The sequence below is a fragment of the Diadema antillarum genome, unplaced genomic scaffold (assembly GCF_040938485.1).
Source record: "Diadema antillarum isolate AM-2024a unplaced genomic scaffold, OU_Dant_1.0 seq00000123_RagTag, whole genome shotgun sequence".
Classification (NCBI taxonomy): domain Eukaryota; kingdom Metazoa; phylum Echinodermata; class Echinoidea; order Diadematoida; family Diadematidae; genus Diadema; species Diadema antillarum.
Window position 1 is genome coordinate 112,595 of NW_027271203.1, and position 13,984 is coordinate 126,578.

General features: G+C 40.2%; 1 protein-coding gene across 1 annotated transcript; it reads right to left on the bottom strand.

Annotated features, from left to right (window-relative positions):
- Positions 1 to 259: 259 nt before the first annotated feature.
- LOC139727220 (tRNA-uridine aminocarboxypropyltransferase 2-like) lies at positions 260 to 13,114 on the bottom strand. The gene is made up of 6 exons (XM_071638177.1): positions 12,979 to 13,114; positions 9,125 to 9,310; positions 8,297 to 8,504; positions 5,459 to 5,587; positions 1,576 to 1,681; positions 260 to 418 (listed from the first exon to the last, which is right to left on the bottom strand). The coding sequence occupies exons 1-6, from the start codon at positions 13,101 to 13,103 to the stop codon at positions 378 to 380; spliced, it is 795 nt and encodes a 264-aa protein (XP_071494278.1). The 5' UTR covers positions 13,104 to 13,114; the 3' UTR covers positions 260 to 377.
- Between the last annotated feature and the right edge of the window lie 870 nt (positions 13,115 to 13,984).

Here is a 13,984-nt window from a genome sequence, read left to right on the forward strand (position 1 = left end):
TAGAAGAAAAAGAATGCAGTACTCATCACATCCAATAAAAGTTAGTTAAATTTGTATGACTGTGTTTGTTTGTTTTTGTTTGTTTGTTTGTTTGTTTGTTTGTTTGTTTGTTTGTTTGTTTGTTTGTTTGTTTGTTTTTGTTTTTTTGGGGGGGAAAACAGCTATGACTAGTCTCACAAATCCATAAAAGCCTCATTCAAGAATCATAAAGCAGTGTTGTCCTCAGCCTGTGTATATCACCACTTGGATCAGTCCACGAGCTTGTTCTGGCCATCTTAGTGCACACATCACCTGTGACATTGGGGCACAGTCCCACCCCTAAGCTTTGCTGTCAGCAAATTCTCATCAAGTTTGACGTGGCAGAGTCTGTTTCTCTGTCATGTGGGCTCTGTCCTGGTTTTCGATTTGAAGATCCTATCTGTAGAGGAAAATACATTTGATGTGATTAAAGACTGTCCATTAATTTCATGGTTTCTTTATAAAGAAGGTATTGGTTTATTCAAGAACCTCATCTCAGCAGAACATATATTCAACCTGATCATTCAGTGAAATAAATCTCAAACATGTAGGAGGTTTACAGACCTTTGTGTTGTCAGTGTGGCCCAAGTTATATTGCACACTGACATCATGCATTTGCATTCAACCATGAAAATATCTTAAAGTCACCTCTAGTGCTTTACATGTCTGTGCTTGATGTAAGTACAGCTGCTACATTTTTTCATTGTTTCTCCTTTCAAAAAAAAAAAAAAAATCACCACCTCCTTTCATACAGTGGACTCCCATTATAACGAAGTCCTCGGGATCGGCAATTTTCTTTTGTTATATCAAAATTTTGTTATAATCGAACAAATAAACAACAAAATAGAGTGGATAATCTTGCGGCCTATATTTTTACTTCATTGTAACTGGAATTTCGTTATAACCGTGTTCATTATAACGGAAGTGCACTGTACCAAATCACTGAAGTGCTTGAACCATTCATCAAAAAGAATGCTGATCATACCAATCTCATCGAGTTTCAGCAAATTCTAAAATCATGATGTCAAACAATAACTGTGTCATAAACTGAGCTTTACTAACATTTTCATTATTAGCTATCATATAAATTGGGTGTGGGACATTCCCATTTCATTTACAAAAATCTACAATACTTCTTGATTTCCTTTTTCCTTTTTTTTTTCTTTTTTAATGAGTGGCATGTATGGATAAGCACTTGAAGATCTCAAAAACATTTTCAATAGCAGCTATTCCTTGTACTCTACCCTGATCCGATGATGAGATCCACATCTAAATGGTAGCTACATATACCTGTAGCCTGATTTGTGGATTCCAGTCAGGGAGTAAGGTCAGGGGAGGTTGGTGCTGCCAAAGAATCTCTTTTCTTTTCCTTACGCTGTTACTGTAATATTTTATCAATTTTGGTTTCCTACTACTCATTTCATAACATGTTCAAAGCTTATGAGCTATGTCTAGTCAAGAGTCTGGGAATATGATTATCCAGTATGCTTCGGAACAAAAAATCTAAAACAAACATTCATGAGGATACTATTAAAGCAAAATATGAGCAAGGCTTACATTGCGGAAGTTCTGGGTGATCCTTGAGGAATTCCTTGCTATGATGCTTGACAGCCCCATGGTTCAACTGGTACTGGCACAATGCACGGAGTGGTTGGGCAAGCACCTAAAGATCGATGCATTAAAGAAAAGATGACAGATGACTCTGTAAGTTTGCTGTAGTTGTTTTTGTTTGTTTGTTCATTTTGTCCCATTTCAATACAGTTGGATGAAAATGTTCACTACATATTTTATCTAAGCTGATTTCATACTCTTTGTTAAATGCATCTCAAGAAGAGATAATCATTGCTAAGTAAGGGAGGCACTTAAAGTGCATTTGGCAATCTCTTACCAAACATGAAGGCCCGAATTCACGAAGGTGGTACAAATGAAACCATGGTTTAAACCAAGGACAAAAACCATGGAGCGGCAAGTGTCGCATGGAATATTTCGTTACAAAATCGGTCATTTCATTGACAAAATGACCGTTTCGTTAACGATATCATTTTGTGAACGGATTGTTCATTTAGTTACAAAATGTTGTCATTTCGTTACAAAATAATCATTTCATCAACAAAATGACTGATATCGTAACGAAATATTCCATGCAACACTTGGCGCTCCATGGTTTAAACCATGGTTTCATTTGTACCACCTTCGTGAACTCAGGCCAAAATGTTCCGTTTTCAAGAAACTTCCTGTGAGATCAGGGAGATTTGGAAGTCCTGGTACTATAGTCTGTATGTGGGTGGGATCAGTTGATGAATGCAAGGGGGAAACTGGCTAAACACAATTTATGGGCTAGTTACCAGTATACCATAACATGGGGCGAATGTCCACATGGGGAAGAGTATCGAAGGGCTAATAACACATGCATGAAGAATAGCGTCAGAAAAGATACAGTTTATACCTCCTATGTATTCACACAACTGTCAAACAACCATCGAGTGTCCAAACAATTTGCCAGATCTTTCAATGGTCTTCCATTGAGCACTAAATAACACACGGTCACACTCCACTTCACTACCCCGGTATTTTGCTACACTTAGTTTGGGCAGTGTGACCCCAAACTTCTTGAGAAGCTACAATTGTATCAATGAATCTTCCCGCAAAACTTCCTGAATGCAATTGAGAAGTTTCTTTTCTTACTTCTCACGGAACTACTCATAGTTTTGTGTAGTGTGAATGCACGCGGCTGAAACTTCAAGATGTTTGGGATGCCATAATAGATCCGTTCACGTCGTTTACACACATTGTACATTTTTTTGTAAGCTCTTGCACGTTCACATTTTTTTCTTGTGAGAGACCAAAAGTATGAGTAGATTCCTATTTAATACTGAAACTTATGAGTGCCAATTTTGTCTGTAGTGTGACCGTATGCTGAAATTTCTGGAAGTTATCGGGAAGCAAACTATGTGCACGACAGTTTTGCATAGTGTGACTGCACATTTTGATCTCCTAGATATTCTATGAATTCTCAGTTATCTCCCCATAAGTAATATGATTGGCATGGTCTTGATCATATTTTGAACTGGTTCAAGACAGACTACTGTAAAACGAGAAATGTTCGCGTGCATTTTAATTTCGCGAATTTCGCGAGCGGCAAGATTCGCGAAATTAAATGCACGCAAAATTTCTTATCTACACTGTATGCACTGAACGCAAGAGGCAATTCGCGAAAATTTCTTGCCACGAAAAAGGCCGTCGGCGCCAATTCGCGAAAATTTCGTGCCGCGAATATATCATGTTTTACAGTAAATGGTCCGTAAAGACAGCAGGCTATCACTAAAAGCTTGGTAATCTCTAAAAACAGCTCATACAAGGGCCTAACTGGTCATCCAATCAGTACTCTGTCAACAAATCCAGTAGTTTTGAACTCTAATTATTATCATTATTGTTATCATTTTATATATACTTTGATGGGTTTGGTAACTTGCATTTGTCGGTTGACTCTCACTTTCTTTTTGTTGCCTCTTCTAGGTACACCAGGTTAGGGCTCGGTGCTTGTTCAGCTTTCAACCACCCCCCCATGCTGTTGCTACATGTATTTCACTCTTTTCCTATTCTTTATCCCTCTGTTGTTCCTTTTTTCATTTGATGTTGCCTCCCTATTCATCCTTATCCTTCACACTCACAGGTTGCCCCCTTTTATCCTTGGGATCATCACTGACCCTCCTTTGCCTTGTGTCTGTCCACTCTCCTGCTTTAATCCCCCTCCCTTTATACTTGCTGGGCTCCTTGCCCATGACTTCCAACCCATCCTTTTTGTTTTCTTTGTTCTGTGTCCCTAGCTCTTCCCTGATGCTTTTGTTGTGTGTAGTCCTTATCACGTCAAAAGTAGCCACAAGTCGCTGGCAGCACAACCAAGAAAAATCAGATCTTTTTTTTTTGAGGTACCAAAAAAAAAAAAAATTAAATTTTGATTTTTGGCTCATTGGAAAATATAGGGTTTTGTCTACCACTAGCTCAAATTTCAAGGTGTCATACTTACCAGAAAAGTGTGAAATATTCAATTATTTATAGGCATTTTTTCCGGCTTGTCAATTTTTGCTGCGCAGCTTAGGCAAGGTCTTTGTACGACGATTTCAGAAACTCCGCCTCCTAGCATCTGCCCGAAGCTGATTGGCTGGTGATGACATACTTCACTGAAGTCATTCATTGCCCAAGTGCATGCTACAAAGCATGATCGATCATAAACTCCGCGTGTTATTGTTTCTATTGATGAGACAACTCTGTTGCCTAACCTGATGTAATCCCTGATAATCGGCTGTGGTCCTTATTGTTGATTGACAGGTGCGCCCCCCTCGCCTGGCCAATAGTTCTGAATGGTGCAGCTTTTGTGCTTTTCAAACGAATGCAACCTCTGTTGTATCCCGCGTCGTACCCTTCCCTGGAGATTGAGTCCCTTACTCGCAAGCCATAAATTGCTTGTGAAGCCCCTTTTTTCTAATGCTAATTAAGACAGAAATCCAGCTTCAGTCTTTCTGAAATTTTATGTGTATGGAGTCATATGGATTGTGATGCATTGTGTGAATTTTCATAAATACTGGTAATGGTTCAACGAATTTGTATCACTGCTAAGAAGTTTATGTACGCAGTAATTTCCATCCTGTACAGCGGACAATCTTGGAACAAAAAAGAAACCGAAAGTGAACTTTGATAGCAATTTTCTCCATATTTTGTTGTCATGAAATTCCCATATTCACCACATTCGATTTGAAATATCTCTGGATGTAAAGCATGTCTTTTTCATAAATTATATATCAAATTAAAGCTCAGAGACTGGACTAATCAGATATCTTGTTAACAGAAAATTCACAGAATAAGACTTGTGGCTTCTTTCGATGTGTTTGCTTTCCCTGCCTGTTTGTCATTTTGCCTCTGACAAAGATTCTGCAAGGATCGAAAGCCCAGGCCCCTTTTGACCCCAGTTTTGAATTATCTCAAATCTGCTACTACAGTCAAGATACAAGTGAGATATAATTACTTATGTACAAGAGGAGAGAAAATCCAATAGAAACCACTAAAATATTGCTACAAAGGTAGCTGAAAACTCAGTGCTGAAGGATCTCAAGAGCATATTCACCGATACAACTTTTCTAGGGGTTTTGGGAGACTGTTGAGAAATCTTGCCACTTTTTGGCCACGAACTGGTTGCCCAGTAGTGCCCTCTGCCCTGTCCTATAGAAGGGGGACTTTCAGGAAAGTTGTGTGGGTGGAGACTGGTAGCGGGAGGGGTACAAGTAGGAGGAGGAGGCCAGTCAAGGATTGGGGGGGGGGGGGAGAGTGGGTGGGGACTGGTAGTAAAAGACCTGTACATGTAAGATCTGATGGGATACTGAAGATTCGATGAAAGTGGGGATGAATAGATAGAAACTGGATACCTACGCAGTAATGCACTTACTTCCTTAATAGCAGGATTTCTCTCCAACACTGACAAGGCAATGGCTGCTGATTCCACAGTAGAGACGGATGAATCGGTCGGCTGTGTACGTATCGTATACTCACTGCAACCAGCATTTTGGAATTGCACCTGTTGTACAAAAGAAAAAAGATGGACCAAAGCATGCATAGAATGCTGAACATTTTAATGCTTTTAATTGATTGTGTCAAACAAACACTAACCATTGTAAACTTGCTGTCAATAGTTGGGGACCTGAATATATACAGATATTATCTTATGCTTGCAATATGACCTTAATTTTATACACCCATACCTGGCATTTGAATTTGCCATAGATTAGGACATTTAACAATGTACAGAGCATAATAATAATAATAATAACACAGGGTACTCATAATGCGCCAATTCCACATAACTGACGTGCTCAAGGCGCAGTAGAAAAAATGAGTTATGAAGTACAAAAATCAAAACACAAACATGCACATGAAAATGAATGACACAATAATGATGATGAAAAAAAAATTCATAATATACAATTCTACTGGAAAACGGTTACGAACAAATGAGTCTTGAGGGCAACTTCAAAGGAGTCAACATTCGAAATGTAATGGATAGCTTGAGGCAACTGGTTCCACAGGTAAGGTCCAGCATGTGCAAAGGACAGATCCCCCCCCCCCCCATGATTTCTTCGTTTATGGAACAACAAGCTATCTACAATTGGATGACCTTTAACATCTGGGAGGATTATAAAATGTCAGCAATATAACATTGTACTCTGGGGCAGATCCATGCACAAAGTATGCAACGAAAAACAAATAGTAATAACTTAAATACGATGCGAGATTCAAAGGGGAACCAATGCTATGAGGATAAAACAGGGGTAACATGGCAATGAAAGCAGGAAATCATGCTTGGAAGGAGTTTGGCTCATATCTAGGCATATGTTTGAGTTCCCTCGACATTTCCACAAACAGCTACAATCACATGTCTGTGTCTAGACAGCAAAAAGCCCTGCATAGATGTATAAACATAATGAAGAATATCAGAAAAGTGTCATATCTCTGTTTTCCTTGTGATGGCTTGTAATAAGATTTTGCATTTGTGTAGCTTATCCTGGGACTAAGTGATACCTGCCTTGGCCAGCCGTACCTGGTTTACACTCAAGTATGTTTCTTTACAGGACACCAAAGCCCAAATATAAATGTGGATTGGACGTAAGCAGCAATTTTACAACACATTCAGAAAATCAGACAATCAATTTGAAAGTTATGAATTTTGAAGTTTTGGTGCTATCATCACTGGATAAGGAGACTACTTCATGGCATGAAATGGACATAAACATAAACAAAATATAAAGAAAATTCAACATATTTTCACTTTTCTGGCATTATGACATGACAAGTTACTTACCTCTTTCAGAAGGCATGGGGAACATAACTTGTGTATGTCAATAACAAGTTGATAGAATGTGTACTTTTCATGAAGAATGAAATTTTGTGGAATTCTCCTTTCATACATTTTTCTTCATATTGTTGTCCAAAATGACATCACAAACTGTAGTACCCGGTAGAAGTATTTTTATCCAGTATTTTCATCCAGTGATGCTGGCACTGAAACTTTATCAAATCATAACTTTTGTATGGATTGTCCGATTTTCCTCAAACCTCTCCTGATGTGGTCTGCCAATATTGCTGCCTTCACTCAAACCATTTGGGCTTTGGTTTCCTCACTAAACCTACATGTATCAAGACACAAACACTTGATGAAAACTTGGCACTTGAAACTTGAAACGTCAGGGAAAAGAATGTTCAATAATATTTCATTCCTTTTTGTAAGATTTACATATTGTAGGTCCTGCCTCTGAGACCCAGCAGGTCAAGGTATTCATGTAAACAAGTTGAGATTCTATTACTCTTTTTAGATGATTTCTGCACACTTGGCTTAGTCAACATAACCTATATGTTTTGACAAGGTGACTGACCATGTCATTTTTCTTCCTGGTACAAAGCCCAGCAAGCAGCAGAAACTATAGTAATCTTTCCATATACATTTCTACCTGCATGTCAAAGTAGACAATCACATGAACAACTGTTATCTGCATAAAACAAGTCATTTACATTGCTACTAAAGTAAACCAATTGCTAAACAGACTTGTGAATTTAACTTTGTTGAGATTAAGGCCGTCTCTTAGCCCTATAGGGATCATTCCCACGATAGGGCCTACATTACGTTGCATTCTGCCTGACTTGTATTCTCCAGAGACTCCAACTCTCCCGTTTTCGACGGGAGATCTCCCGCCGAAAACCCATTTTTGCAAAATCTCCCGTTCTCCCGCTTGAGATTTAATTTCTCCCGCCCTGTCTCTGTGTCTCCCGTTGAAAAGGATTTCTTACTTATTGCTATCGTATGTTGAAAAAAAATAAGCCTTAGATAGCACCAGAGAGCATCTAGAACCCTAGGAACTTCGCGCTTCGCACACATCAATTTGGAGTCTCCCGTTTACTAGGGGTTTCAAGCGGGAGAATCTCCAGATCAGAAGGTGCTTTGGGTTGGAGTCTCTGATTCTCATGAAGACAAGATGTGAAGAAGGACTCACAATATGCAATGAAGTGAACAAAACAGACAGTAAGTTTTGCAAAACCTGTGCCTGGACAGAATACCAGTATGGCTGAGAAATATGTTTGAAGATCGAATTTCATTCTATACCGTTTATCTACAATGTAGTCAATGGCTGTCCCATTGACTTCAAAGAGTGCATCTTGGTGCACGTTACAGTACTGCTTTATGCATAAAAAAAAAATCATCAATTATTAAAACACCATAAATTGATGTGCTTACTTGTTGAGGAACATGGAAGATCTTATTTGACTTGTAGATGCTTGTTGCTTGATGCCATGTGCCATCCATAATGATGATATTATAGCCTTGCGTTAAGCCATTGCTACTTGTGGATGGGACTGGTACGTCTCCAATGTCCAATGCTTCCGGTCCCGGAAACAAGACTAACGTGTTTGGACTGGAACACACCTTAGCCAGATCAGGGTGGCTGGAATAAAAACAATGAATGAATAAACACAAAAGAAATATGGAACGCAAATAATGTTTTGATATTTTTTTTCACTTACGTGTAATAATAACAATAGTATTATACCATATAATATGTGATGTCTGTCATGGTATCATGAACCTACATTTTGCTTTTCTGTAGAAACCTGACATTGCAGCATGCTTTTTTTTTTAGCTATAAAGGCTTGTACATAAATCTGTAATTTTGTCACTTCTCATCATAAAACACACTAAAATCATTATTTAAAGTACAATTGTATCAACAATGACAAATCAAACATATTTTCATGCAAAAACTTCAGATGAAAACGTGCTGGCTTTGCTTCTTTGTTACACCCTCCTTCAGTGGCTATCTTTCAGCACCCAAATTTACTAAATTAAAAAGCATTCAAACCCAGGGCTTGACATTAGTGGTGGCCTGGTAGCCCAGGGATAATTACAATTGATGTCAGGCCAAAAATTTCCTAAAGGGCTATCTATTGGTGGCCTGATGAGGTAGCTAAAATTCAAAATGAATTTTTATATTTACTTTCATTTGGGTTACTACTTTTCCCTTTTAGGCCACCATAGAAAGAAGTACCAGTCGACTGAAAAACTCACCCTTTCTCAGAAAATCTCTTTCCTCTGATGATATGGCACTTGCCTATGGGAAGACACGCGGTGAGGATGGGAGCAGTACGCAGAACACGTTTTTCCTCGTTAGGGTGCTGGATGATGTACACAGTGGAAGATATGTTGAGCCGCTCCTTAGGAAAGTACTTGCATAGCCCAACACTCACCGGTCGCCTGTGATTGTGTGACAATGGCACAAATTATCATTTCATTAAAAGTCTTCACATAGTAATTCCATTCACCTTGTACATGCATGTAGGTAGGGGCCTACCTTATGACATTAGAAAATGTCTATTTCTAGAAAGAACTTCAAGTTAGCCTAATATGTTTGTCTAGTATTATACTGTATACAGTTCTATGACTCTCTTTAGTATGCAGTCTACAATATCATCTGCACTACAATGAGACAAACTAAATTTTAAAGTCTCTCTTTGTTACATTAAGCCTAAAAAGTACAGTACAATGTATATGTAACATAAGGGTCAGTCCATCAGGTTGGATCAACAAATTGCATGATGTCCACATACAGTTGTACAGTTGGAACGGATGTGAGAGCAACTTTGGACTGCCTCGATTGTATTTGTAATTACCTCCGCCAAGGGAGGAGGATACACTGTATGTTTTCATTGGCGTTGGTTTGTTGGTTTGTCCATGTGCAAAATAACTCCAGTCAAAAAGCAGTGAACTGATTTGCATGAAACTTGCAGGAAATGTTGAGAACGACACAAGGAACAGACAATTAAATTTTGGTAGTAATGCAGGAATTTTTATGGATTTTATGAAGGATTTTTAATATTTTAGCAGGAAGGGTCAACAAACTTGGGAGTTCAAGCTGCACATTTTTTAGGATTGATGATGTAACAAAGGCTTCTACAAGTACATGGGGAAAGTGGGCTCTTTTCAGCATGCATGATACGGTGAAAATCCTAAATTTCTATGGAAGAACAAGATCAGCTGCTATAATTGAATCTGTTGGCAGAGGTCTGCACTCTCTGAGTGCTTTTCTAGTGTAAAGGAAGTGTTTTAATTAATACAAAAACAATGCCTTTGTTTGTACGTAAATAGTAGTACATTGTAGGCTAGGCTAGGGAGCTAAGCCTACCATAGACAGAAAGATCCGTCTGTCCGGAGGACTCTTTTATATTTTGCCATTAACGCTGTCCTCCGTAGACAGATGGAAGGTACCAGTACCATTGCTGTGTGGATATTCTTAACCACTGTCTCTACAGAAAATTGGGTGAGCCGTGAGGTACCTCACCCTTCTCGATTGCGTCTAATTCACGGCCCTAGGTCGGCAAATTTAAGCTTGTATAGTGAAATCAACTATTCAAGAATACACTACACTCACCAGATTAATGAATAATCCAACATTTCGGTAGAATTTTCAACGTAAAACACACATCAACCAGCCTGTCGCGTTCAAACTGCAGAAACATAGTTCTACAGTATGAATCTAAATAGCCAATCACATGCGAGGTAGTTTCTACGTGTTTTTTTTACTGAAACACGTACCTCGCATGTGATTGGTTTACAGATTCAAAATGGCGACTTACGGCTAGCGAACGGCGATGTTGCGATATGGATAAAATTTCTGCATTATGTATAACCGAGTTACTGTGAGTATTTCGATTGCACAATGTGAGAAATTAACCCCAAATATTGCTGCATAATGTGTCATGTCATGTCAAACTTGTTTGAATATAAAAAAGCTGTCTGAAATTTGGTTTATCGTAACGTTTGATCTGTGCGCGATGCTCCACACAGGAGCCGGGATCATTGACTTCGGTCTGTATACGGAGGGGATCCGTGAAGCCAGGCGCAGTCTCCGCGGAACATTGGATTCACCGATGGACAGATCTATACACTGAAATACAGACCGATCTTTCGGTCAAGGCCTACATGTACACGTATGTAAATTTACATATGTATTTAAACTAGTTTTAAACACATACCATTGTCTGAACAGATATTCTGTCTGTCCGGAGCCGGAGGAGTCTTGTTATCATTTTTGACTTTATTGGCTCTCCTCTGGCTCTCCTATTAACGGTTAAACGTCTAGCAGTTAAAGGAGGGGATTACGTGATATCAGTCCGGGAAACCCGCTCATGAGGACCGCCCCCGCGTACGAGGATGGTCCCTCCTCATGAGGACCTCCCCCCGCCTCATGAGGCCCCCCATTCACTTCTTATTCATCTCACATCTGACGTACAAATTGTCGCAACTTTGCACGGTGATTTTTTGTTAAACACACATGTCCACTATCCATGATGAAAAGAAGAAAAAATCCTGTCTGTTTTTTTTTTTCAAAAATCGAGTTTTAATCAACCGATGCAGAGCGCCCATCAAAACACGGGCGCCAGCGCGTTCGCACAATGCAAGACTGCCGCACCTAGCGGCCTGATCCGACTAAATATTGTCGATGCTTTTTTCTGCGGCTCTCACCTCTCCGCGCACGAATCAGCCTCGTGAAGCTGAAGTCTGACATCTTTTTACACAAATTCGTAACGAGAAAAATTAAATCAGTACTAACCTGATCTTGTCCATATATTCCAAATTACTATTCCACACTGATAGAGTAGGTGGGTAGATGACATACTCCAGTTTGTTAGCAAAATAATCACTTTGTAGGTATGACGAGTTCACTTTCTTCGTCAATTCCGCCCACGATTCCGCCGCCCGCTTACCGTTTGGGCGCTTTCTCTGGAATCATCCCGCGACGCGACGTACGTCGCATCACATCACGCATCCAGCACATACCAGTCTGGTACTTAGTATGTGCTGGATGCGTGATGTGATGCGACGTACGTCGCGTCGCGGGATGATTCCAGAAAAAGCGCCCAAACGGCGGAATCGTGGGCGGAATTGACGAAGAACGTGAACTCGTCATACCTACAAAGTGATTATTTTGCTAACAAACTGGAGTATGTCATCTACCCACCTACTCTATCAGTGTGGAATACATGTAGTAATTTGGAATATATGGACAAGATCAGGTAATAGTACTGATTTAATTTTTCTCGTTACAAATTTGTGTAAAAAGATGTCAGACTTCAGCTTCACGAGGCTGATTCGTGCACGGAGAGGTGAGAGCCGCAGAAAAAAGCATCGAAAATATTTAATCGGATCAGGCCGCTAGGTGCGGCAGTCTTACATTGTGCGAACGCGCTGGCGCCCCGTGTTTTGATGGGTGCTCTGCATCGGTTGATTAAAACTCGATTTTTGAAAAAAAAAAACAGACAGGATTTTTTTCTTCTTTTCATCATGGATAGTGGACATGTGTGTGTAACAAAAAATCACCGTGCAAAGTTGCGACAATTTGTACGTCAGATGTGAGATGAATAAGAAGTGAATGGGGGGCCTCATGAGGGGTTCCCCGGGGGGCCTCATGAGGCGGGGGGGGGGGGGGAGGTCCTCATGAGGAGGGACCATCCTCGTACGCGGGGGCGGTCCTCATGAGCGGGTTTCCCGGACTGATATGCCAGGCGCAGCTCTCCGCAGAACATGTTCCCAGGTAAGTGTTGTCAACAATTGGACTACATCGGTATGTATTCAAATTGAAGCAATTTTTAGTACTTAATGTAAGTTGGAGCTTTTAGGGGCGATACTACCCCGTAAGAGATCCCAAATCCTTCAACCCGAAGCCCGAACTGCACTGCCCCTGGGGCCCTGGCTTGGTTGGAGTTGCCCGGCGGCGCGGCGCGAGACTGACGCATCACTGTCACTTGTGACTACATGGTACACGCACAACACACAGTGATAGAGCTACTGTTTACTCAAGTTAATAGAGTTATGACTGGAGCGGAGAGCGGTCACAGAGAGAGAATTTTTAGGCCTATACTCACCCACATCTCGAACAAACGTCTCTCTTTTCCGGGGGGTCACTTGGCATTGCTGCTAGACTCGTGAACACATCATCATCTTCATTCTCAGCCATGTAGACTGATTCAAATGATCCACCGTCGTTCATTGTCACAACTATATACGGTGTCTGTAAACCTACTAGTAGTAGTACCTGCGTCTATGTGCTGTCCATACATACAGTACATAAACAAGGGTGAACATGGGGACAACGTGTTCGGGGTGATCGGCCCGTAACGCCATATGGATACCGACTAAAACTCGCCCCAAATAAAACTCGACCTTAAAAACAAATCGGCCTCCATCGACAAGCCATTTTGCAATAGCTTTCTGTAGCGTTCGTGTGTGTTTTGATAAGTAGGCAAGTAGTGCATGCAAACACTTCAAGATTCTTTGATAATTCTCAGTTTTAGATAGTACAGCTCCTTACGCTATGTGGTCTCTCGTAAAGCTGTTTGCTAAACCAAGACAAATTAGATCCAAAACCATACTTTGCCTTGAGAGTTTCTGGTTGCAAAAAGTGGACGAGCATCGGAAGAATTGTGTATTTGACTAGTTGTGTCATGAGTAAAAACTATACTCTTTATAGGGTCGTTGGTGTCAAGCAGTTTTCACCCCTCCCTGCTATGTATGTCCCACAGATTTTTTTTCTATTTTACAGAAAATCACTGAAAAATACATGTTTGAATGAGGCTTCTTTTTCTTAAACTGAACAGACCAATTCGGTTTGAGTACTGATTTTATGGTAGACCCAATTTCTCACTGGGGGCTTGTATGCCTAACAATAATATTTATGCACTGACATAGCGACGCACCTGCTGGCTCATTGCATAACCCTTTGAAAGTGTTTTTATCTTCTTTGGACGCCCCTACCCCTCCCCCCCCCCATCACCGCCGCCATAAGTTAAAATACTCTCAGAAGTCAGATTCATAGTGAAAGCGATATGCGTAACTAAATATGCAAATTAGCTGAGGTGATGTCATTCACTA